The following is a 27,590-nucleotide window of genomic DNA, read 5'->3' on the forward strand; positions in this document are numbered from 1 at the left end:
CAGACATACAAAACAGAGGGTGGGGCAAACACGCACCCCTGGACATCTGGGGTCAGGTACCCTCCAGGAGTAAGCATCCCCTGTGGACTGATTGTGAGTCGACCGGTCACACCTGTTATGAGACCTATATATTGACGGGTACAGAGAGATCGACATATATATTTAACAATTTGTATACATCAACATACCCTCTCCAAATATAAAATCTCTCTCTCTCTCTACCTCTCTCTCTCTCTCTCTCTCTCTCTCTCTCTCTCTCTCTCTCTCTCTCTCTCTCTCTCTCTCTCTCACACACCCTCTCTATCTTTCTCTCTGTAACCACCTCTCTCTCTATCTCTATTTTTCTCTATTTAACCTCTCTCTCTAACTCTTTTTCTTCATAAATGATGAGTGAACTTAAGCAAAACCAATGTCGCTTAAATACTCTGTATTGCTATATTTATATAAAAATGTCTGACTCCGGAATGCAATGGAAATGAAACTCACAATATGTCACGACAATCATGGCCTACGTACGTTAGTTCGAGTTGCGTAGTGACTTCAAAAACGCCACAATCATATCCCCTTAATGACCAAACCGTTTTTTTTTATCGCCAGTTGATTTTAGCATCGTTCATAACTATGAAATTATAATGCTTACTCCTACTAGCCAATTGACCCTTTCTTTGATGTGTCCAGGGATTGTGGTTATCCTAATCTCATTTCTTCCTATTCTTATTTTTCATTCTTTACATGAATTATAACGCTGAACATTGTTCCTTATCTTCGCTTTTTCATTAACATGTTCTTAAACATTTAAAAATCATACTCGGAACTGTATTTTTCAAATATTGTAACAGAGGAAATATGAATGATGATAACCAACACACCTTGTATCGCAGTATTTATGAATATAACGTATCATGAAGTGCAATCCACAATTGCAGGGTGTGTGTCAAATATAGTTTGAATTTTGGAGAGTTCAAATTTCTATACAGACAGCGTGTCGCATACACCTGTTAGTTAAAACATGTATTTTGGACGTTTCGCTGCTTATATCTGCTCAATAATTGAGTTGGTCGTTTAATTCACGTACAAATGTGATTTAAGACAAAGCGGGTATTCGTGCAATCCCATCAACTCCCTTTAAAAGGGAACAACTTAACCATATGGTATATTCATATTTGCTATGTATAACAGGTACATTGCCAAAAGTGTCAGGGTGGATGCTTCAAACGTTTAACATTTCTTTGTCACTAGATCCCGGCAGGTGAGTCAAAGGTCATTTTGACAATACATGACACATCTTGTACAGTCTATATCTGCATATGCTTGAACTATCTTCGTAAACATCTATGGGATACGGTTACACATCAGCGTCATTTAGGGGCATTGTCGTAAAAGAACTGCGCAAATATAAGTTATAGTATACTATTGTTAATCAAACATCTGCATACATTTACATGCCAATAGTGTACGAATAAAGTTGAGACATCAAATTTCTTACATAGTCGCAATAATGTGTATTTAGAGAACCTATTTTAGAGGGTAAATGAGTGGTTTGGAAATGCACATGTAAGTACACTGTTTAGGTAAATTGGGCCACATCGGCAGTTATCATAAGTGCCTCCTACAACTAAAAACCTTTTGATTTGTATGATTTCTAAATTCTACATAGCTAATCTGCACAAAAGAAAAGGAGAAATTTCCATTAGAAATAGAATGTACGTTTCTGTGACATTGCAGTGACATTTCAGGAGATTGATTGAGGGGTACATTTCAATGACCATTCTGCCTATATTCATCTACCATTCAATGGCCTTTTAGTGACTACTCAGTTGTCTTTCATTGATATTTAAGTTTAGAAACCGTTCTGTAACAAGGGGATAATATTGCACTTATATTATTTTGGGGAACAATTATGATATACCCACATCTACAATGTATAGCACGTATATTACCAAAAATGTCAGGGTGAACGCTTCAAGTGTTTCATCTTTTTCTGTCATTATATCCCGGTAGGTGAGGGCATGTTAACAATACATGACACATTTTGTACAGTATTTATCTGTATACGAGTGATTTATCTTTGTAAATACCACTGGGATACGGTTACACACAGTAAATTTAGAGAAATTGTCGTAAAATAATATGTGCAAACATGAGTATATGATGATAATATCAATTAAATATCTGCATATATTCACAATCCAACACTGTAAAAATAAAACCGACACATTCAAATTTCCAACATAGCCGCAATAATATGTATTCAGAAACCCTATCTTAGAGAGCAAATGTGTTGTATAGAAATCTACATTTCAGTAGACTGTTAAGGTAAAATGGGACATAGCGATGGTTATCATAAATCCTCCCAACGATTTAAAACCTTTTGATTTATATGTTTCTAAATAATATGCAGGTTATCCACACTGGAGCAGGTGAGAACTTTCAGATTAAATGAAACCTTTCACTAACATTTCAGGGATCATTCAGTATCTCTTCAGTGTCCATTCACCCAAAATTTAGTTACCACTGAATGATCTTTCAATGATAATTCAGAAGTTTTTCAGTGATATATCAGTCACATGCTAGTGGCCATTCAGTCACATTTTAATTGAAATTCAATGAAATTTCACTGATCATTCATTCACATTTCAGTCACGTTTAAATCATTGTTTAGCTACATTTAGTGACCATTCACTTATCGCTTAATGGCCAATTAGTCATATTTAAATGATCATCTAGACATATCTCTTATTGCAATAATCATTCAACAATTTCAGTAGTCTAGATGAGATTGGTCACTGTTCGTTATATTCACTTTTCATACATGGGATTATTCAGTAGCCTATGTGATAAATGTTTGAAATTTTAACTAAAATGATTGTAGATATTTTTGCGATATAACTGCACTATTTTTATGACATGAGTTTCAATTTCTGTAATAATATATCCCTTGTAATTAACATTTCACTGTTTATTCAACAACAATTCGTACTTTATAGACCCAGTTTTAAGATAACACCCCAGCTTTTACCTGTATGATGACCAATGGTGAACCGCCTGTCAATCACGTAATTGACAATAGATGTCAGGTGCATTGACATCCATAGAGACTGTGGTCTGCAGGTAACACAGATAAATGTTTAGATATCAATATCAGCCAATAATTACCTCGTTAGATCTTGAGGAGGCCCAATATCTTTATAGCTTTTATAACTTTTTCTATAGGTTTGATATCAATTATTCGCCCAAAGCAGATGGGAAGTGTACACTCTGTGTCAGCTCATTATACAAGTACTATGACCAATAAACTCTAGAGACGGCCCTCAGACACATGTGTGTCTCAAAATTATACAAAACGCCCTGATTTGTCGGTCATATAAATTCCAGGTAGACAACAATGATCATAGATACGCCCTGCCAAAATCTAGCGATCCGTGAAGAAAACGTACGGTATCATTTTCGGGTGTTTAACCACTTTGTTTTATATTTCAGAATTGCTTAAACTAGTACTTTCATCAGATGGAAAGGCAAATCATGTAGACATAGTGAGTTAGTGTCAGGTTTAACCCTAACTGTGATATAGATTATTTTGCTATTTTACTTGTTGTTGCTTACTTTCTTACTTCATTTTCTATGTAACGGCAAAAATTAATCGTCATTAGTGCCAAAATCAATCAATATAGTTATGTACATTTTTGATTCTCTCTCTCTCTCTCTCTCTCTCTCTCTCTCTCTCTCTCTCTCTCTCTCTCTCTCTCTCTCTATGTATATTAAATTTAGAGCTTACCTGTCAATAGGAGGACACGTGGGATCCGCTAAGTAGCAACCTGCTTCACGATTTATTTCTAAACATGCTGGGTCTACAAGAAAGACATAATAGGCATAAAACACACCGAAACACACACACACACACACACACACACACACACACACACACACACACACACACACACACACACACACATTATGGGTCAGAATACCAATGTGACTAGCAAACAGACATCACAAAGACAATTCAGAGATTTATTTACAAACATTTGGAAAAAATATATAGCAATAACAGATCACTAAGTTACGATATCAATACTTTATCAGCGTCCGATGCATGTTTAATGCAGAGCTGAATTTGCATTGGAGAATGAAACTGTTGCAATCGACTGTTTAATCCAAAATTAAAGTAATCTGCGGTTTGTGTTTAATAAGTCTAAATGAATGTTTACCTGTGCTTTATCGAGGGTTAATTGAGTGCTCTAAAGAAGAACATTTACAGTGTATTATACTAAAAAGAAGTATCTCGAACTTTCTTTCACAGAACGTACAGTGTAGGGGTAAATGAAATGTTATGCAATCTTTATAGTGAGATGAAAAACTTTGCTCTAAAAGAGACCGCTTAAAACCTTATCTAGGTCACAGGTGTCAAGTAATCACAAATGTACTGAACCAACCACCTCATTAAAGTTTGAATGACGATGAAAACTTAATTATCCACAGTTTAAAACTTTGATACACATACCCTCGTATCAAATCAAATCTACAAAAGAAAGCATGTGGATGTCACTTTTAATGGAACATCTAGAAATAACATCATTTTTGGCTTTGATAAATGTTTTTTGTGTTTGCTGTCAAACTTGATGTTCTTGTAATAATAAACTCATCGTGCAAGTCTTTGATTTTATTTGATACGGAGATGACTTATCTAGGCAGTGCCTATTTCCCAATCATATTATGCATTATCATAATAAAATAATGTTTAATTAAATCTTCTTTGATAGCTTATGCAAAAGCTGAGGGTGTTACGATCAACTAAAGTTCTCAGTAACATTCAATTAACCGTTGCAATTTTGTAAAGCCAACAATGAAGCAAGATACTTTTATTTCTAAGGTAGAATTATTTTATTGATACTTTCTAAGTTTCTCTATACAGTGAGAAGCAAGTCTTTTTACATTGTCGCTGCGTTTTGGAAACAGAGTAGCATTGATTCCCATATCACTAGCGTTAACAGCAAGTCCAACCTGCTTACAAAATGTCGATTGGAGATACACCGGGATACTCATAAGGATAGATTTAATTTTTCAACATTATTCGTTCAATCCCATAGTCCTTTCAAATTCAATCATATTTTGCAATAAAATGAAGAGACGTAGATACAATTCTAGTATTAGGTTTATCTGGCAAACATGATTGATGTGCAAAATTCCAAGACATTATTTCTCAACTTATGCCAATAAAATGACTCATAATTATGTTACAAGTCTAGACTTATTGAGACTTCAACGGCTTATCATAAGTGTATCATGAGCAAAAGTCCATACATCCCTACGGTACACTAATGGGGCCCCATGTGATGAACCGCATGCTACACTTCATCTAGGCGTGTTTGAATTGGTGGTCATTTTCGTATAAGGATCCCGTATTTGGTTCCTTGGTTTAGAAGCAATTTCCAACTTTGTCGGATCCATCTGGTGGAAGTGCCTTTTTGCTAGGTTAGTATATATCAGGGTCCTTACTTTGCATGGACAGTAACTGCTCTCTACCGAGAGTGTCCTTGTCCTGGTCTGACTGTATTTTGGGATCGTCACCAACATTGGTTTTCAGTGGAGACACACTGTTATGTGGCTGTTTTCATGTGAACTGCCATCAAGGTCAAACAGAAAAGTGTCACTGAGATCAATTTCTTGACACGATCAAGCCTTACTAGGGAGATGAAGTCGGTCAGTCTCGACTTCATCTGATCATCGCTCTGGTGACAGCATATACTAGGTATAAACTGTCGTCTTAAACACCGGAAGCGACACTTGAAGTGAGTTTCGCTCAAACCATGGTACATTGTACAACTTTACCACCAGTTAAATCATTGCCTGACAAGGCTTCACAATCCATACATTCATAGGGACATATAGACATACATACATACATGCATACATAAACACACACATCAGTGGAACGTACTATCTTCAATCATGCAGGTTTCTTAGCTTTAATGGATTATCTTAAACATTGTGTTGTTTTCGTTCATTTGCTAAATTTCCATATGTAACTCGCTTCTTTGTCTTGATAAGGAGAATTGCCTCCACTATTTGATATTTTACATTGTTCCGGATGTAGGTCTAGTTAAGTCCCTAGCACATTTTTTCCTTAACATTGCTTCTACTTCGGATATTATTTTTCCAGAGATATATAGCTATATAGATAGATAGATAAAGATAGAGAGATGGATGGATGGATAGATGGATGGATGGTTGACGGATGGATGGATGGAGAGAGTGATATATATATATATATATAGAGAGAGAGAGAGAGAGAGAGAGAGAGAGAGAGAGAGAGAGAGAGAGAAAGAGAGAGAGAGAGAGAGAGAGAGAGAGAGAGAGAGAGAGAAAGCACATTCCAATAATAAATACTGAGCTTACAGTTGTAAATTTCATTGTTGTTGTAGGACATTTCAGGACATCCGGTCACAAACGTAGTGCAGTTCTTCACACCTAAGTGTCCACTAGGATAAGCGTACACACATAAACCTGCAAATATATGGATGTTTTTAGATATTATCTTTTTTCATTTACCTTTCATTTTCAGAATTTTACGCTACAATAAACAAATTTTATTTTTGTAAAGAAGTCACTGTTTCTTTACAGAATATATCCCAAAGTTTGAACTTTGGATGAATCGAATGGCGAGTTCGTTGTGGCGAAGGAACGGCCATTCCTTAAGCTTATAATTTCAACCATTATTCAGTATCCATACTTTCATCAAAGTAAATATATCGTGACCAAATATCCATGTTTACTTGTTTTAGTGGCCAAGTATGATGCATTATATATCATTTAGTGTGAAAAGTAAAATAAAAACATATAAACTTCCCTCAAAAACGTCAAACGAGGAACCCATGGTAACAAATCAACATAAATGTAGCATATTGTGGAAAGACAAATAAATCACGGAATTACCTTCTTCAAATCTCCCGATGGATCCCTTCAAGCAGAACTCGACCAAGTCTGTCTTATATTCATTAGGGGCACATTGGTAAAGGTTTCTGCCGATGGTGTCTTTTGGACAGTTCAATGCGATTCCAGCCTTCCGCCAAGAGTCGCCATCCCCAGGACAGGACTCCACGGGGTACATTTTAACTGCCATGTTTCCTGAATGATATAACACATAATGATTAGACATAATCGCATTTAGAACTGTACTTGGGTTAAAATTAATTTTCATACAGCTAATAGTCAGTTATACAGCGGAATTTTCTCACACTACTGATGCCGATCTTGAAATACTTCAATTCAACAAACTGAAGCATCATGCAATGCATAAACTCGTGTACCACTTGCATATAAACTAACCGAAAGCTATGTCTAAAATCTGTGTACCACTGTATTTTTAATTGAGATGAATAACTAAAACAGTGATGAATCACATAATTCACCAAAAATACAAAATTAAGAGTAGGAGAAACAAGGATCACTGGATACACCAAGGGTGAAATTAGGAATGTATAAGAAGTACACATCTCCTGACGATATCTCTTGACCATGTAAATAGAATATTACGTAGTCTGAGTCCTTTCCCCTCCCCAATTTTTCGAAAGAAGGCGAGAGGGAGTCGGCGCAAGAACTTTGTCATACAATATTCCAGTAGCCTTTGTACAGGTACTTTGTCAATAAAAAACAGCCGAAAAGAGACCCAGATAAACTGCGAGAAAAGGGTTATATAGAAGGTAGACATTGTTAGGACTAAAGCATAAGCATCATGATCTTGTCTTGAAATTCAATTCAAACTTGTACCAACCAACCTTCACATTATAACACCAAATAGCTTGTGCTACCATTTTTACCCACTGGTGATATTTACAAAATTACAAATTAAAAGAATTAACTTTCAATTATAAGTAATTTCTTTAGAGAACGCATGACAGCAAGTACATTACACGCTATAATGCCGTGATCCCACTCCCTAACGGCGTGCATATTATACAACTGAAAATGATATTAAAATTGCTGTATCGAATTAAATTTTCATTATTGTTTTCATCATTGTTTCGAAATCCACTCGTGACTGTAGGCCAGTTGATCCAAGAAGGTCACTTTGTGACTTCACTATACTAAGTGACTGCCTAACTAAGTAACAATACTTTTTTTAAATCGGGACGTAGATTTGAGTGTGTATTGTGGTCAATCATTGCAATATTTCAGTGAACGAACTATTAGAATTAATCATGTAAGTACATGTATATGAAAGACAAAATGCATATACTTTTGTATACTTTGCAAACATGTGATATGTCCTTTAAAGAAGACTTGGAGACTCTGTAATGTATGTATGATATATAACGAATGGACACCGGGAGGAAATGAGCAAAGATATATCTAATAATTGAGCTGAAGGGTACAATATTGATTCCCGTGTAGAAACGGTGCACATGTTTTGTCTTGTAGTAATATAACAATAGGTTTGCTGATAATGGAACATAGTTGATGTCCATATGCATTATGGTGGATATTAGTTTAAACAATAGTCATCAAATGAATTGATGGGATAGGCAACCTATATGAACCCTCTACTTGATGCATTTCACTAATTTAATTTGCATAAAAGTCCCATTATCAGGTTGAACTTACAAGTGTTACAAAGTAATGCATTATAATTTTATTGACATCAGCAGTTGCAAAAAGTTAATGCAATAATGTTTTCTTTCTAGTTTTTGAAATATTTAGCAAATACTCTTAACACTTTTCGGTCTCTAAAACTTAGTGTCGTCGCTTATGTGTTGTCATTATCTACTTAGTGTGTTCAATGTTTTAGGCTACAAATGATTTTTTCATAAAAAGATGTTGTTTTGAATGGGAAGATATTGACACCATGGTCTGGAAATGCAGAGCAAATTTGGGGATTTCCCTAACCCTATCAAGCTCCAGAGTTTTTTTTTCATTGAATGTGAATGCTATTAGGCAGTTATCGAATATAATTGCTGAAAATTACATGTCGAAATATCGACTTTTAGGAGTTATGAAATTGATCACAGTTCTTTATCTTCAACTTGCATTGAGTAGTTTTCAAGAGCATTTGGAAAAAGCCGCCTTTGAAAATAAATACACCTGTCGCTATCGTATGGAACTAGTGATAAGTGAAGAAGCAAAAGCTTGGAAATGGCTATCGAGCTCAGGAAACTATCTATTTCCCTCGACAATATCATAGACGACGCAAATACGAAACAGAATCCTCTTCGCAAAATAAAAAAAAGAATAATGGAAAACACCAGTTACAATAAGGCATTGCGTCGAAAGAACAAGGGAGGTCTCGAAAATGTTATACTGATTGCTATCCGGAAAAAAAAAATAATTGTGTGTTTTGATTTTTTTGTATCCTGTGTATGAAAATATCAAAACACGTATATTGTTCTTCGGTTTCAAAGGAGCAATCAGAATAACGAATTTGAATACTAATGGAGTCATCTCACACGTACGACACATTATCTCATTCATGCAGTTTTGTTCTTACGAAGTTGCTCAGTTGTATGACTAACTTTGCGATCTTGTACTCGGGACTAAATATGTCGTCGTGCATAAGAAAATATATTATGAGATTGATCACTGTTCGCTATATGTGCCTTTCATAAGATTTCTGATTTCGTAAGTACGTACAACTTACTTCAGTCGTAGAGTCGCCATAAGTAGTTCTCCAACGTATTATCTCTATCATTTTGATTATCTCGTACGTGTTATTTCTTATATCGCTTGTGCGACTTTTTTATTCCTTTATTACGACTAAACTATGCTGTACGTGAAAAGATGAAGACAACGAACAACTAACAATTGTATACCTTCCATAAAGAGTGCTCAGCTTAATATGATATACGTTAATGCTATTGTTCATTGTACACAGGTTAATGTTTACTTTTTCTATCAGGTCTTGAAATATTACAATATTTAATGCTTACAAATTAACATCAATTTCTGTCCTCCCCATCCAACTGATGATCCACTTTTTTTTCAATTCTTCGAGCCGTCTGCAACATCGCGTTGTGTGTGCATCATTCCATTATCAACGAACACCTTCTGCAAATGTCATAAACATTCAAAAAAAATTAACAAGCAAACAGATGTCTTTATAAAGGGCATGTCAAAGCTTAACTAAGATATTAATTTTCTAGTAAAATTAATCTTCCCAAGTCAGAAATGAGTTAAAATGCATTTTAGATGAAATATATTGTGTTAGTCTTTAGTTTGAAAAAAAGATCGGAAAGCAAGTCTTGCAATATGCATATATTATCGATATTTTACAGGTGATTATTTGTACCGTCATATAACATTAGGTTTGAAAACAACCGTTGTTCATTTTATATAAACGGATTGTATTCAATCGACAAACAAGCCAACGATTACGTTGATAACTTGTAAGGAACATTGCATTGGAATGGAGTGTCTCTTTTTTGTCTTGATTTACTGGTTTAAGGTTGTAATTATGGTGTGGATTGAGTTGTATTTTTATTCAATTTTTCCAAGGTATGTGTTGGGGAACCAATTAGCTATTTTGTGTCGACGAAAGGAATTTTACCTTAAAAGAGTAGTCTTTGTTAATGCACTTTTACAAATAGCAACAGGAAACTAAGATAACCATGGGTATACGATACCGAATACACCCTTGGAATTAGTTTTAACCATGATTCTCTGCAAATAGATCAGAAAGGTTAAAACAATGACTTCGGGGTCAGCCGTCATGTAAGACTGACGGGTACATTGCCACAGCGGAGCAATACCTGCATTATTTTCGCCATTTTCTTCTATAAAAGTGAGGGGCCGCTAATACGACATTATCTTACTCCGTCGTTCATGTTTGTAAGGGAAATGATGACTTATGCATGGACAACTGATCGTGGTGTCTATTTATAAAATTATTTTTCTGCTAATTTTGTGGCAAATTGTACTTTTAACTTTTGTTCTGCAATGTCACCTTTGCTGCCATTAACTGGAAACTTTACCTATATGCGGTCTCAAGTGTGACATCAGCGAGATCGTGCTTATATAGTATTAAGGTTTTCTATCGATATTTTTAACATTTCTTTTACATATTACCCGTAAAATGAACTATTATTCCGTGTTTTCTTTCATTTTGTCTTCGGGTGTTGCTTTTTCATTAACTGGTAGTGTGGAAAAAATTGACCAAATGTTTGGTCCACCATTTTATAGACCACCAATTTGTAAACAAATCACTCAGAAAAGAAACGAACAACAACAATGTTGTGTTATTGTACACGTATTTACAATATTCTATTTCCATTAATTAATTGCCGATGAAAAGGTTTCCATTATAATACAAGATCAAACGGCTTCCAAAATCGAATAATGCTGTAGCGTCATATCTGTGGTGAAGATAATGATATGATGACAACAATGGTGATGGTGTTTGTCATGATGACTTCATCGTAATAATGATGATAACGATGATGGTTGCGATGATGACGTTAGCGATGGTATCGATGTAAATAACCTCGGGCACCCAATACCATTTACAACCTATATAGTCTGCAAGGATTTGATGTGTCAACTACGATTTGATGGGACTCGGTGTTACTAGAACGAGAAATGTCTTAAGTAACTTAATTTTCCGAAGTTTCTTTTGTTTCAATTACTGCTTTATTTATTTAGTTCTGCTTTGCTAAGCCTGTGGATACTTGCCATAGTTTCATTGGTGTGTGTGCGTTTTTTCTGTACCTTTCTTTCTTTTTTTTATAAATAAATAAATTTTATTCGGTATATACATACATGCAAACATACATACATAAGATACCAAGAATATCCCATTAAGCTCGAAAGCTTATTTCCAATGGGGTCCTTTTTAGTACTGCTTTGCTAAGCCTGTGGATACTTGCCATAGTTCCATTGGTGTGTGTGTGTTTTTCTGTACCTTTCTTTTTTAGTTACATATATATATATATATATATATATATATATATATATATATATATATTGCTAGCAAAGAACGACCCTTAAGTATATTAGTGCTAAAGTGTGAACTACAGAGAACATTCCTCAAAATATTAGAGCAATATTAATTGTCATTAAAATATTACAGTCAATCAAAGATGACAACCACCTCATGATTGGTAATCGCGACCTTTTTATTTACAAGTATGTAAAATATGACGTTGTCTGTTTTCATTATGACGTCTTTTGAAAAAAAAACATTGTTGGATAAAACAAAGGCCTTTTTGGTAGGAACGGCTCATTTGTAAATCACTTATTTTAATTTGAATAATTATTGTTTGTTATTTGGAAAGTCGCTTCTTTAATTCCGCTTCAGGCACAAAACGAGCTAAACTGTGAGAAAGTGGTTATGTAGATGATAAGCAGAACTATGACACATGCGTTCTGTTCTGTTCTTCATTACTTCACAAAATGAATATCCGCACGTAAAGATTAAAAATGACCCTGTAACATTATATGTTTATGTTCCAAATTTTTACCAACTTGTCGATTTACAACACTTTTAAAAATCGAAAACAATTGAACACGCATTTATATATAATGAAATATTACAAACCTTACTTTAAATTGAATTTCTACGCTTTTATACAAATTAAAAAAAAACATGAACAAGAAAAGCAAGCACAGTATCAATCCACGTTCCCCGTTACTATTTCGCGTCGATCACAAAGAAGGCCATAACTTTACTTACGTTATAAAGTATAGTGACTTTAAATCCATTTGATCGATTTTATTTAAAATGCGTCCGTAGCAGTAGACCTAATTGTGAACGATGGTACACGGATCACTATTGTTGATTCAAAATTGAATATCATGGACACAGCTTATTATATAATACAACGCAAATTACAGACGTTCAGGGAAATGTAACAAATAGTGTTTAGACTGCGACCCATGCAATCAATCTTTGCAATTGAAGAATTTATAATTGGTTTCTTCGCTACGCTCGTAGGTGCTTACATCGCCATTTGTATGCACTAGTGGTTAAAACATATATGGTAAAAAATGTTAAGACTAGCAAAATGTTCAACATTGAAATAAGCATTCTTTATGGAGAATAATGTTGGAAGAAAAGTTGAGGTTTTAAATACATCCAAAACTATTCCATAAATCAACTGCTCGAAAAAAGTGTCACATGTGATGTCACTGTATAACGTGACTATCTAACTAATTAAAGAAAATCCCTTTTACAATCGGGTCTTATAATTAAAGCAAAATCGTGACTTATAATCGCAAGGATTTGGCAAACCATTAGAATCAATTATTATATCCATAAAAAAACATCCCGCAAACATCAGTGATTAAAGGGACCTTATTGTAAATAAGCTTTCGGGCGCCTATGGGTTATCCATGGTATGTGTATTTCTTTGCATGGATATATGTACATATCGAAAATACATTGATTTATTCCTAAGGCAAATCATATTTAACCGTTGTAGTGTAAAACTTATACGGTACCAATTTTGATGAACCAGATGCGCATTTCGAAAAAAATAATGTATCTTCAGTGATGCTCAATCGAAATGTTTGAAATCCGAAATAACATAGAAGATTTAGAGCTAAATATAACCAAAAACAGCGTGCCAAAAAAGTGGGGCCATACCATTTGTTCTCTGAGTACAAACCCAATGCTCTATTGATCATAAACTAAATAGGTTATTCAATGAATTTGAAATAACAATGCAACTTTTCTTCATTATTTTACTGACTCAGTGTCTATAAATTTTAACATCACATCTGTTATCTTACATACTGTCTATATCAATGTGGAGATATAGTATTTTGATTTGTGTTAGAAATGTCTTGAGTTGTTTGGGTTTTTTTTATTTGTGTTCTGTGTTTGTTTAATTTTTATCTTATTTTTTGTTTTTCGGTTATTGTTTTGCTCTATGTTTAACATAAACCACATTTTCTACCACTTACAAACTAATTTCCGTTTCATGATCACCATACATACACAGATATGTAGCACTTCTCTGAAAATTATCGTTTAATAGTTTTCGAAAGAGACATCAATGAACATATTTCATCCTCACTATACTCAATAACCGATGTCGCTTTATCTTTCAATAGGTATTATTCTCAGAATCCAAATATCATGTTTTGTCATAATTGTAAGTGGACACTATTTTTGATAAATTAACCTATTCAATTTGTTGCAACAGACTAACATGATAGCACAAATATAACCTTTTTAAAAAGTGTACTGAATGACCAAACGTTTTTTTTTTTATCGCCAGTTGATTTTAACATCGTTCATTACTATGGAATTAGAATGTTTACTCCTACTAGCCAATTGACCCTCTCTTTGATGCGTCCAGGGGTTGTGATTATCCTAATCGCAGTTGTTCCTACTCTTATTTCTTATTCCTTACATGAATTATAACACTGAACACTGTTCCTTATCTTCGCTTTTTCAATAGCATGTTCTTAAACATTTAAAAATCATACTCGGAACTGTATTTTTCAAATATTGTAACAGAGGAAATATGAATGATCATAACCAACACAGCTTGCATCGCAGTATTTATGAATATAACGTATTATGAAGTACAATCCACAATTACAGGGTGTGTGTCTAATATAGTTTGAATTTTGGAGAGTTCAAATTTCTATACAGACAGCGTGTCGCATACACCTGTTAGTTAGAACATGTATTTTGGACGTTTCGCTGCTTATATCTGCTCAATAATTGAGTTGGTCGTTTAATTCACGTACGGATGTGGTTTAAGACAACGTGGATTATCGTGCAACCCCATCAACCCCCTTTAAAAGGGAACAACTTAACCATATGGTATATCCACATTTGCTATATATAGCAGGTACATTACAAAAATGTCAGGGTGGATGCTTCAAACGTATAATATTTCTTTGTCACTAGATCTCGACAGGTGAGTGAAAGGTCATTTTGACAATACATGACACATTTTGTACAGTCTATATCTGCATATTCTTGAACTATCTTCGTAAACACCTATGGGATACGGTTACACATCAGCGTCATTTAGGGGCATTGTCGTAAAAGAGCTGCGCAAATATAAGCTATATTATACTATTGTTAATCAAACATCTGCATACATTTACATGCCAATAGTGTACGAATAAAGTTGAGACATCAAATTTCTTACATAGCCGCAATAATGTGTATTTAGAGAACCTATTTTAGAGGGTAAATGAGTGGTTTGGAAATGCACATGTAAGTACACTGTTTAGGTAAATTGGGCCACATTGGCAGTTATCATAAGTGCCTCCTACAACTAAAAACCTTTTGATTTGTATGATTTCTAAATTCTACATAGCTAATCTGCACAAGAGAAAAGGAGAAATTTCCATTAGAAATAGAATGTACGTTTCTGTGACATTGCAGTGACATTCCAGGGGATTGATTGAGGGGTACATTTCAATGACCATTCTGCCTATATTCATCTACCATTCAATGGCCTTTTAGTGACTACTCAGTTGTCTTTCAATGATATTTAAGTTTAGAAACCGTTCTGTAACAAGGGGATTATATTGCACTTATATTATTTCGGGGAGCAACTTATGATATACCCACATCTACAATACATAGCACGCATATTACCAAAAATGTCAGGGTGAACGCTTCAAGTGTTTCATCTTTTTCTGTCATTATATCCCGGCAGATGAGGGAAATATGTTGACAATACATGACACATTTTGTACAGTATTTATCTGCATATGAGTGAATTATCTTTGTAAATACCACTGGGATACGGTTACACACAGTAAATTTAGAGAAATTGTCGTAAACTAATATGCGCAAACATGAGTATATGATGATAATATTAATTAAACATCTGCAGATATTCACAATCCAACACTGTAAAAATAAAACCGACACATTCAAATTTCCAACATAGCCGCAATAATATGTATTCAGAAACCCTATCTTAGAGAGCAAATGTGTTGTATAGAAATATACATTTCAGTAGACTGTTAAGGTAAAATGGGACATAGCGATGGTTATCATAAATCCTCCCAACGATTTAAAACCTTTTGATTTATATGTTTCTAAATAATATGCAGGTTATCCACACTGGAGCAGGTGAGAACTTTCAGATGAAATGAAACCTTTCACTAACATTTCAGGGATCATTCAGTATCTCTTCAGTGTCCATTCACTCAAAATTTAGTTACCACTGAATGATCTTTCAGTAGTTTTTCAGTGATATATCAGTCACATTTTAGTGGCCATTCAGTCACATTTTAATTGAAATTCAATGAAATTGCGTTGATCATTCATTCACATTTCAGTCACGTTTAAATCATTGTTTAGTTACATTTAGTGACCATTCACTTATCGCTTAATGGCCAATTAGTCATATTTAAATGATCATCTAGACATATCTCTTATTGCAATAATCATTCAACAATTTCAGTAGTCTAGATGAGATTGGTCACTGTTCGTTATATTCACTTTTCATATATGGGATTATTCAGTAGCCTATGTGATAAATGTTTGAAATTTTAACTAAAATGATTGTAGATATTTTTGCGATATAACTGCACTATTTTTATGACATGAGTTTCAATTTCTGTAATAATATATCCCTTGTAATTAACATTTCACTGTTTATTCAACAACAATTCGTACTTTATAGACCCAGTTTTAAGATAACACCCCAGCTTTTACCTGTATGATGACCAATGGTGAACAGCCTGTCAATCACGTAATTGACAATAGATGTCAGGTGGATTGACATCCACAGAGACTGTGGTCTGCAGGTAACACAGATAAATGTTTGATAACAATATCAGCCAATAATTACCTCGTTAGATCTTGAGGAGGCCCAATATCTTTATAGCTTTTATAACTTTTTCTATAGGTTTGATATCAATTATTCGCCCAAAGCGGATGGGAAGTGTACATTCTGTGTCAGCTCATTATACAAGTACTATGACCCAATAAACTCTAGAGACGGCCCTCAGACACATGTGTGTCTCAAAATTATACAAAACGCCCTGATTTGTCGGTCATATAAATTCCAGGTAGACAACAATGATCATAGATACGCCCTGCCAAAATCTAGCGATCCGTGAAGAAAACGTACGGTATCATTTTCGGGTGTTTAACCACTTTGTTTTATATTTCAGAATTGCTTAAACTAGTACTTTCATCAGATGGAAAGGCAAATCATGTAGACATAGTGAGTTAGTGTCAGGTTTAACCCTAACTGTGATATAGATTATTTTGCTATTTTACTTGTTGTTGCTTTTTTCTTACTTCATTTTCTATGTAACGGCAAAAATTAATCGTCATTAGTGCCAAAATCAATCAATATAGTTATGTACATTTTTGATGATCTCTCTCTCTCTCTCTCTCTCTCTCTCTCTCTCTCTCTCTCTCTCTCTCTCTCTCTCTCTCTCTGTAACCACCTCTCTCTCTATCTCTATTTTTCTCTATTTAACCTCTCTCTCTAACTCTTTTTCTCCATAAATGATGTGTGAACTTAAGCAAAACCAATGTCGCTTAAATACTCTGTATTGCTATATTTATATAAAAATGTCTGACTCCGGAATGCAATGCAAATGAAACTCACAATATCGTAATAAAACGACGGTATTTGTCTTATTCCTATATATTTAATTCTGCAATACTTTGAAAAAATGTTGTAATTTTTTTTTCAATATGTCACCTGATAACCCGATGAGCCTGCATTTACAAGCAGAGAAATTCTGCTTTATCTGAAATGAAACACCTCAGACAGCATTTGACCCAATGGTAGGTTGTATTGGCAAACTAAATCATTATACTGATAATAGAATTTGCGAAATACTGACTTTAAACAAGACTATTGGAGCCCTTGCACCATCAACTCGTTTGCCAGTAGTCTGCTTCGATTTAAAAAAAATCAAAATCAGCAGAGGAAACTCTTGCGAATCGAAACTGTTGATAAATAAAAACATCATATGCAGGTGATAATGGAATATTGTTACATAAATATGGGAAGTTGACTATGGAGAAACTGAAATCACCCTGTTGGCCATACAGTTGAATTGTCAGTTTACCGTTAAGTCTACTTTCAATAAAATGTCTAAGTATGAAGCAGAAGGAGACGACTATGTGGTGTCTTTTATTTCGAGTTCACTGGGATATTTCGAATCGACATATGAATGAAAATTATCATTGTTAATAAATATTGCGTTGTCGATATATCTAAACGTTGAATTGAAAACCACAGGAACATATTGGTTTTTTTTTTCTTCTCACGTAGAAGTTTCTGAATAAATTATGTTTGATATGAACATAAAATATGCATTGATTACACCTTTGCCATACGCTCGGCAGTTAACAGTAAAAATCGCGGTTCTGTCGGGTCTGATTTTAAAGACGGAAGCATCGTGTCACGGCCGGCGGTCGCGCATTAACAACACGCATTTCCTACGATCCTCGGCGCAAATCATATATCTTAATTTGTGGCATTCCAAAAAGAAGTGGATACCTCTCCATGTGAGTTAAAATGTTATGGACGCGACGTAAAGCAACAATCAATTAGTCATTGACATATCCGTCATATATTACTTTTCGTGAGTCAATACCACAAAGGGAAGGTGAAGATAAAGAATCGTGACCAATTACATAAATCATAAAGGAAATGCAAAATAGAAAGCTTACAAGCACGGACACCAGGATATAAAAGAGATGAGATCAGGTGCGCAGGATGAGTAAGCGTCTCCTGTCGAGCGGTCACATACAACTATATTGTTTTACAGGAAATTGAAATTGCAGGAAGTTCATTATTGAAACAGTTTCAAATGCACAATCATTATTTGCCAATTATATTTACCGACTGAATCATTGCCAATAAATTGTTTGAACGTTATCTTTCTGTTTTATGTATCAACTGCATATTGTTTCTATCAACATGGATATTAAATATTTTACTCATGGAACCAATCTTGTGATCCGTCCCTACATGTATACCCCAAATTACAATGTTTTACGTGTGTTTCTTTGTTTTGATGCGTTTCGTTTTTGTTTTGTTTTGTCCCACGCCCCACGATGACTCAACATATTTCAACATGTTTAGAAAGTTTTATTCTGTTTGAATTAGTTTTTGTGGACAGCACACCATAATTATCTGGCTACCAAAGTTGTCTGTGTGACTCGTCCATAACGTATGACCTACACAACAGTCAGGACATTCGAATTTTTCAACAGCTCCTTCAATAAATGGTCCAGATATAGAATCTGGATTCCAGTTCCAACCATATTATACGCAAGAAAGAACCCTTATAGTGGCTAATTTCTCCTTCGATAAGTTGACAGCTACAAATACTTTTGTCACCATGTTTTGATGGAAAATTACGCTTAAAAATGTTCAACTGGGTATAAACAAGATTTCATCAACGTGCAGTATATTCACTTTTAATTAATCTGTTTAGCATAAAATCGATGTCCTTGTAAATTATATTCTAACAATCCATAATATTAATTATCAATCGTACCCATTCCTAAGGATAACTTAACATATTCTATTATAATTTATGAAAATGGATGCAACATTTACTACTATTATTGTGTAATTAGAGCCAAAACCGTTTCCCTCTCGAGCTGGATTACGCGGAAAGTATCAACAGATTGCAGAGATGCATCGGTCGCCAGATAAGATAGATAAGGTATACACCAAGACTAGTAACCAAATGTCCAACAATTTCTAGCATCTAATCTGAAGATTAATTTTTCTTGATTGACAAGGGTTCAATGACGAGGGAAATTTGAAGGCGATGCTTATTATCTCGGTCTGTAAATGTTTTCAACAAACCAACATCCAAATTAGACTTAGGAACCTTGGCCACAATATACCATTAACAACCCATTCACCGAGCCTAATTATGTTTTGCAAAAAGTTTTGATAAGGGACGTTGATAACTATGAAGAGACAATATTTTGCTCAGGTAACTTATTGAAGTAATTCCAATATTAAATATTGCCATGGTAACACAAATATAGGTTTTGCTACAACTGCACTTTATCACCCGAACAGCTTCATAACCATCGGTCAATTTCAACATCGACCCTAGATATTATAAAAAGGAGAAGATAACGAACATCGATCAATCTCATAACTCCTATAAGGAATACAACACAGAGAGTTGGGCAAACACGAGGTGTGACCAGGTGATTGGGAGGAGTAGGCACCCCTTAGTAAACGGAATAGTTCGTAGTCAGATCAATGCGCCAAGAACGGCCTCACAACCGGTATGAATACGCCAGACAGCATTTGACTCAATAATTGGTTGTATATTCGCAAACTAGATCGTTGTAACGACCATAGAATCTGCGAAATACTGCCTTTTTAAATGACACTTTTGAAAACACTTTTGAAATCCGTGTAACATCAACTAGTTTGTCAGTAGTGATGACGCTTTCTTTCGGGGTATTTCTGTTTTTAATTCTTTATGTGAATCATGAAAATAAACTCTATTTGTTATTTTCACGTTTTCATTAACACTTAAAATCATACCATAAACAACATTTTTCAAACTTTATAAGAAAGGAAATGTGAATGATCATAACCAATTAGCCTTACATCGCATTATTTAACAATCTGATATATTTTGAACTTCAATCCACAATATCTCAGTGATAATTCAGTAGTTTTTCAGTGATATATCAGTCACATTCTAGTGGCCATTCAGTCACATTTTAATTGAAATTAAATAAGTTTCACAGATCATTCATTCACATTTCAGCCACGTTTAATTCATTGTTTAGTTACATTTAGTGACCATCCACTGATCGTTTAATGGTCAATTAGTCATATTTAAATCATGATCTAGACATATCTCTTATTGCAATAATCATTCGACAATTTCAGTAACCTCGAGGAGATTGATATCTGTTCGTTATATTCACCTTTCATATACGATATTATTAAGTAGTCTATCTGATAAATGTTTGAAATTTTAATCAAAATGATTGTAGATATTTTTACAATTTCCCTGCAATATTTTTATGATTTGAGTTTCAATGTCTGTAATAATATACCACTGTTTATTCAACAACAATTCGTACTTTAGAGACCCAATTTTAAGATAACACCCCAGCTTTTACCTGTATGATGACCAATGGTGAACCGCCTGTCAATCATATAATTGACAATAGATGTCAGGTGGATTGACATCTACAGAGACTGTGGTCTGCAGGTACCCCAGAGAAATGTTTTGATAACAACATCAGCCAATAATTACCTCTTTAGATTTTGAGGAAGTCCAATATCTTTATAGCTTTTATGGCTTTTTCTATAGTTTTGATAGCAATGATTTGTCCACAGCGGATGGGAAGTATAGACTATGTATCAGCTCATTATACAAATACTATTACCACATACACTCTAGAGACGGCCCTCAGACACATGTATGTATCAGAAGTATACAAAACACCCTGGTTTGTCGGCCAGATAAATTCCTGGTAGGCAACAATAATCATAGATAAGCCCTAATCAAATCTAGTGATCCGTGAAGATATCGTACAGTATTATTTTTGGGTGTTTAACCACTTTCTTTTAAATTTCAGAATTCATTAAACTACCACTTTCATCAGATGAACGTAATTCATGTAGATATAGTGAGTTAGTGTTAGGTTTAACCTAACCCTGATATAAATTATTTTGCTATTCTACGTGTTGTTGCTTTCTTTCTGACTTCATTCTCTATCTAACGGCTATAATTAAGCGTCATAAGTGCCTAGATTCATCAATATAGTTAAGTACATACTCTCTCTCTCTCTCTCTCTCTCTCTCTCTCTCTCTCTCTCTCTCTCTCTCTCTCTCTCTCTCTCTCTCTTTTACACTCTTCTATAAGACTGGAAATTGAACTTTACATGAATATAGTTAATCGATTACAAAAAAATATGCGGATGACCATTTTTGTGTAAATAGAGAATAAATTGTTTGAACAACCCATACATAACGTAAACATAACTACTCAATAATAAACGAGACAAAAATACACTAAATATCTACCTAATGGGAACTAAAAGAACATGAAGTGTTAATGGAAGTAAATGGCTTAATGATCACTGAAATATAACAAACTGTTCATAGATATCCCAATAAGTGACCACTAAAACTTTTACTGAATGACCACTAAAACTTTTACTGAAAGGACACAGAAACTTTTACTGAATGGTCACTGAAACTTTTACTGAATGGTCACTGAAAGGTGATAAAAGGTCACTTAAATACTCATGGCATTTATTGAACTGAATGCCAATGGAATGCTTGCTGAAATGTGAATGAATAATAATATATCAATGATTACGTTATCATGCAGTCACCATTCAGTCATATTGCAGTTCATGGAAAAGTGAAATCCCATTCTGTGTTTGCCTCTACCAATTCAAAAAGATTTGTATGGTTTCAAAGAAGTGCCTATCAGATAATTGTCTTTCATAACAATGCGTTTTAATTTTTTTTTTCTGAAATCAGTAAAGTGTGTTGAATATGAAAACTGATTCCTTTGAAAATGTATTACATCAAATTTAAATAGATTCCAGGTATCTAAAATTCTGCTGCTTTAAAAGAGAGGCTCTTTTTGACTATCATGGATATATACTTAGAAAGATTATGACAAATATCTTCACAGGATCACAGAAATAAATATCTTTCTCATTAGTATAATACAAATACCGCCAAAAGACTTAAGAAAATGAAATAGAATAAAAATAAAAAAATATTCCTAACATATCTTATTCGCTTCTGTGAAGATTTGACAGCAACATAATATGAAATATTTGAGAGAAGGGAGTTCGTATAGGGTTTTGACATATGTGTGGATTTAAAGCCTTATATGAAGTGTTGTGAAAATAACTTTTAGAGGGTTGTTTATGCTAAAATTGTATTTAAGATTTGCTGCATCCCCGTAAAGATATTTTTCTCTAGATACACCATTTTCTACGGCTTAGTACGTTATGAAAAGTTTACAAGTATAGCTTCATCAGTCATCTGGTTTTCAATAAGGTTAGGAGTTGCAATATCATCAGGCACACTAACGTGTCTTTGCTGTCTATAACGCGTTACACGAACATAAGATTTTACTCTACTTTGTCACGTGGTCTAGTCTTAAAATAGAATTTCTCCTGGCAACACAAGATACTATCATATAAAGGATGTTTCATGGTTGAATGACTAATGTGACTCATTCTTTCCTGGTAACAATCTATTTTCCAATACAATAAATGTGACCTAAATAAGCAGTGTAATGTTAAAGTACGTGTTGTTGGTTGTGTTTTAGTATACCATGATATAAACATAAAAACTGAAATACATATACTTTTTACTCTCTGTGTATTTGTCTTACAGTTGATCCCTTTCAAAGCAGTTTCGTAACAGGGAAATCGAGAGTTGAAGCCACGCCCGTGTCATGATCGTGTCAAACATAAGGCGTAAATAATATGTGCAATTCCCCCTTCGCCAAACACTCGGTCACCACGAGTCTTTAAGATACGTCTTTAAAAACGGATGTTCTGTCTCGTGACAGGTATTGGTACAAAATAAACTATACTGCTACGGGTCTGAGCGCTAATCAGAGGTCTACATTTGAGGTACTTCGCATATATCTGGTGACGTCTAATTATGAATATAAATTTCTCGACATGACGTATAGCGAACAATTATAGAAGCAAAACATTTGTAATGAAAATCTATCGAGGGAATTTTTATGATTTTTATTTACAATAAAACATATCTATTCTGTATTATATCATGCATCTATATTACTGTCGTATCCGACCACATCAATTTAATTTGATACTACATCTAAAAGGAGGTGGAATTGATAGATGTTTGAAAATGAAATACTGTTGTATGTTACTTCTGCTAACGATGGCATTTATATGACCTGCTACCAAGGGTTTTTCTTACCTGTACGGATGTTAGAAATCAGATTTCCCATTCACCCACACAAAAAATACTATCGATGAAAATCGATGACCCAAAAGTCAGCATCCAGGTATGAATTAGATCATTACTATGTTCCAAGAATTTGGTATCCTCTGTGTTATCGCCGTGTTTCAATTCAAATGATTATACTACTTGATATAACTGTATTGTCTTAAACTTTTAACAATGTTTAGATGATGCAATTCCCTAAACTCGTATTTATGATTTAGAAATTTAACAATTATACTTCATGAAATCAGTATTCCGTCAATTCCTGATTGAAATTGGTAGGATTATATAGTCTCAAATTATTATCATCTCTAGTTATTTTGATTTAAATGAATACATTATTTAAATTGATATGCTAATCCAAATAATCGCATGACCTCATATCCTATCTCAGATTTTGTATCAAAATTAGCATGCAAAGAACGGCCTATATAATGACATAAAAACGTCAAACATTATTTTGCCTATTGGCATGTTGCATTTGTAACTTAAATCGTTAAAACAGCTGTAGAAATTGCCAAATACTGACTGTAAACGAAAATGTTGAAACATAAGCAGATATATGATAATTGTTAAGACTATGAGTATTTGTCATCCATGATTTACACAGTGTATTACCAAACTCCATTACACCAATATCAATATCATGATTGAGATCAAATCACTACATCCAATCAAACTGAAAAGATGCCGAAAACGAACAGTCATCAATCTTATAACTTCTATAAGAAATAAGAAGTTAGGGAAAAAAAACGGATCCCTGGACATATCAGAAAGGAGATATATACATGTATAATTGTAGTCATATAGCTAGAACCCTCTAAACATAAAGGATCAACACTATTTCAGTTACTTCATATCACAGTTTACCGAAACAAAGTCACCACATTACATTGCTAATTGATTTAAGTTCAACAAATGTAGATTCGAACATATGAAGAACGTCTTTTTGTCATAAGACTTATCAAATGATAGTTTGCTCTCCCCTCACTAAAATTGCATTTACAGCTTTTAATTCCCAACACGTCTCTCTAAAAATTGTGATGTGTACATCCATACTAGATTTTTTTTCACTTTAGAAATGTTCAATGTTCTTACTTATATTCTATAAAGAAATATGAACTTTTACTGAACTTGGATACTAATATTGTGTAACCTTTCGTATTCATTTTATTTCAATAATCTAAACCTTGATTTCTTATATATATATTTGAAATCATAGCTTGAACTTCAGTACCAACTCGGCAATCTTCAGGCTTCCCACACTGTGTAACGTTAATAAATTTAACACTCCAAAATCCCAAAATCCCGTTCTTATGTCGCCAAAGCCCATGTCGCTACGTAGATGGTTATTACATTATTTCATATTTTATACTTTAAACTGTCTTGATTTGTACTGTTTATCCATTATGACATAATGTTGCATTCATGCTTATATGTGTAAGGATTATTCGTTGTGTATTCTATGGTTTTTCTTTTAATTATCAATTGTAAATTTTAGTATGTTGTACAGCGCTTTAGAGTATTTTTAGATAAGGCGCTATATAAGTGTATTTTTATTACTATTTATTATATTGACGAAATTGGGAATATGTAATTGTCACATGTTCGTAACAATCACCTGAATCGATATTTATACAATGTACAGGTTCTATAATAAATCGCTTCGGCACATGTGAAAGATCGCATAGTATTGAAATGTAAAGTAATTGGAACGGTGAAGAATATTATAATATATTTGCTTTGGTAATACATTAATAGTCCTAACATTGTTCATATTAGACCAAATATTATCAACATTTTCAAATATGAGGATATTTTTTTTTTGCAAATAATCATTGACCTAAGTTTGCATAATTAAATCTTTCCTCACCTTGTTTCACACAAACTATCAACAAACAATCCTTATCTTGCGCATGTGTCTAGTTGAGATGTACATACGTACATGTCTACGTGTACACATTTTCTACATTCTAAATGGGTGTGTAAATCAATAAGGGACGATTCAAAGATCACGATTCAATATGAAATGTACCGTAGCACATACTATATATAAAAATAAGAGATACATATTATCAAAGTTAAAAATTGTAAAATATCATTTGACAAACATATTTACACATATGCAGTGTAAACACTTGATAACGGTACAACATGGCGAGACAATATCATAGCAGATTCCCCGCCATACAGTTTTAGACCTGTACGTCTTGGCGTACTTTGAGATCGTGTCGTCATATAGTGTGAAGTGCACTGAGGTACAGTTTGTGATTTTTCTCAGGGAGCCTTAACTACGCTGTGGAAAATATGAGCAGTTGCACATCAGATGCCATATCTCTTACGTTCAAATTGACTGTTCTTGCTTTAAGTCCCAATCGAGAAAATGTCACGTGTAATAAGATGCACTCTGACATATATTATAGATTTCTAAATCAGACAATGTGATGGTAATATGTAAAGTTTACAAAATATCTTCAATGAAACGGATCTTATTCAAATTACCCATAACGGCTATGGATAGTCAGTTAACATTGTAATATTTAAACTCTTCATCCAGGTGATGGGTGAGAAGCTGATCATTTGTAAAGAAATTATGATTTTGTAAAGAAAAAAGTATTGCCTGTAATGCATAACATCATATATACTACGCAACCACATTTTCTATACAAAACCTCAAGTTTTTCATTTCTTTGTCAGGCATGTCTTTTTTCTGCTCATATACATTATAATGTTTTAATCCCCTTGGGTTGGGTTTTGATATTCAATATCATGAATTGCGCCAATCTATTTTTGATTTTTTTTTTCATTTGCACAACATTTACCTACAGGTGCAACATAAACAAACAGATAAGATGTGGAAAAAGCTCGCATGAACTTATCTACAAAGGTTACCACACCTCCCATTGTTGTTTAACGTGTAAACATATCCATAATTAGTTCTAAACAGATAATGGTTATTGATGTAATAAAAAGTAATGAAAACTTACTTTAACTTCCATGAAAAATAGCTGTAAAATATCACGGTAACATTTTCCCTCAATGTCTGCTGTGTATGAACCAACTATTTCCTTGTGTGCATGTATCTGTATCTAATTCACGGAATACCGCATTTTACGCCCTACTCCTTGAAATATGATACAGTTCATAAGTCAAATGAAATCATTGAGAGATTTGCATCTTTTGTAACTATGATTTACAGACGATATGAATAATAGACATCCCTCTTGACAATTGTATGTGTAATCGTAAGTGCTAACAAATACTGGTGACAGAAATTGCTTTTTTTTTGCTGTTAAAATTTTGGGTTAAAACGATTTTTAGATTTATTGAATCATATAATTTGCCAGTTCGTTTCACTGCTGTATCAATACCAATACATTGTTCGAACTTAGCTAAAATTTTTTTCTAATTGATACGTGAAAACAAGGATGCACTGTCATTAATTATGTCATTTTTTTAGTCCTACCTCTCTATTATCGTACATGCAAATAGCTGCAATAATGTAGCCATTTCTGATTTTCACGTTTTTGGCCTAGTGCTATATGCTTGTTATCGCGAAATGTCATATGTGGATCCACTGAAAAACCTAAACATTGACAATCAGTGCGATGACGTAGTTACTCGAGCCATTCCAACAACGAAAGGAAAACTATGTGGTGGCAGAAAAATAAAATACACTCTGATGTTCTTTTCTTATCTTGATATAAA

At 33.9% G+C, this 27,590-nt stretch overlaps 1 protein-coding gene across 1 annotated transcript; it reads right to left on the bottom strand.

Annotated features, from left to right (window-relative positions):
• Positions 1 to 3,697: 3,697 nt before the first annotated feature.
• Positions 3,698 to 26,988, bottom strand: LOC125674525 (uncharacterized). The gene is made up of 5 exons (XM_056159312.1): positions 26,870 to 26,988; positions 9,921 to 10,038; positions 6,934 to 7,125; positions 6,397 to 6,504; positions 3,698 to 3,848 (listed from the first exon to the last, which is right to left on the bottom strand). The coding sequence occupies exons 3-5, from the start codon at positions 7,118 to 7,120 to the stop codon at positions 3,772 to 3,774; spliced, it is 372 nt and encodes a 123-aa protein (XP_056015287.1). The 5' UTR covers positions 7,121 to 7,125; positions 9,921 to 10,038; positions 26,870 to 26,988; the 3' UTR covers positions 3,698 to 3,771.
• Between the last annotated feature and the right edge of the window lie 602 nt (positions 26,989 to 27,590).

This window comes from Ostrea edulis, chromosome 3 (assembly GCF_947568905.1).
Source record: "Ostrea edulis chromosome 3, xbOstEdul1.1, whole genome shotgun sequence".
Taxonomy (NCBI): Eukaryota; Metazoa; Mollusca; class Bivalvia; order Ostreida; family Ostreidae; genus Ostrea; species Ostrea edulis.

Excerpts from the sequence above, each read along its gene's own strand:
- LOC125674525 (XM_056159312.1), bottom strand. The coding sequence starts at position 7,120 with ATGGCAGTTAAAATGTACCCCGTGGAGTCCTGTCCTGGGGATGGCGAC. Across the intron at positions 6,505-6,933 it reads CATCGGGAGATTTGAAGAAG|GTTTATGTGTGTACGCTTAT; the intron begins GTAATTCCGTGA and ends ATATATTTGCAG. Across the intron at positions 3,849-6,396 it reads CAACAATGAAATTTACAACT|ACCCAGCATGTTTAGAAATA; the intron begins GTAAGCTCAGTA and ends TCTTTCTTGTAG.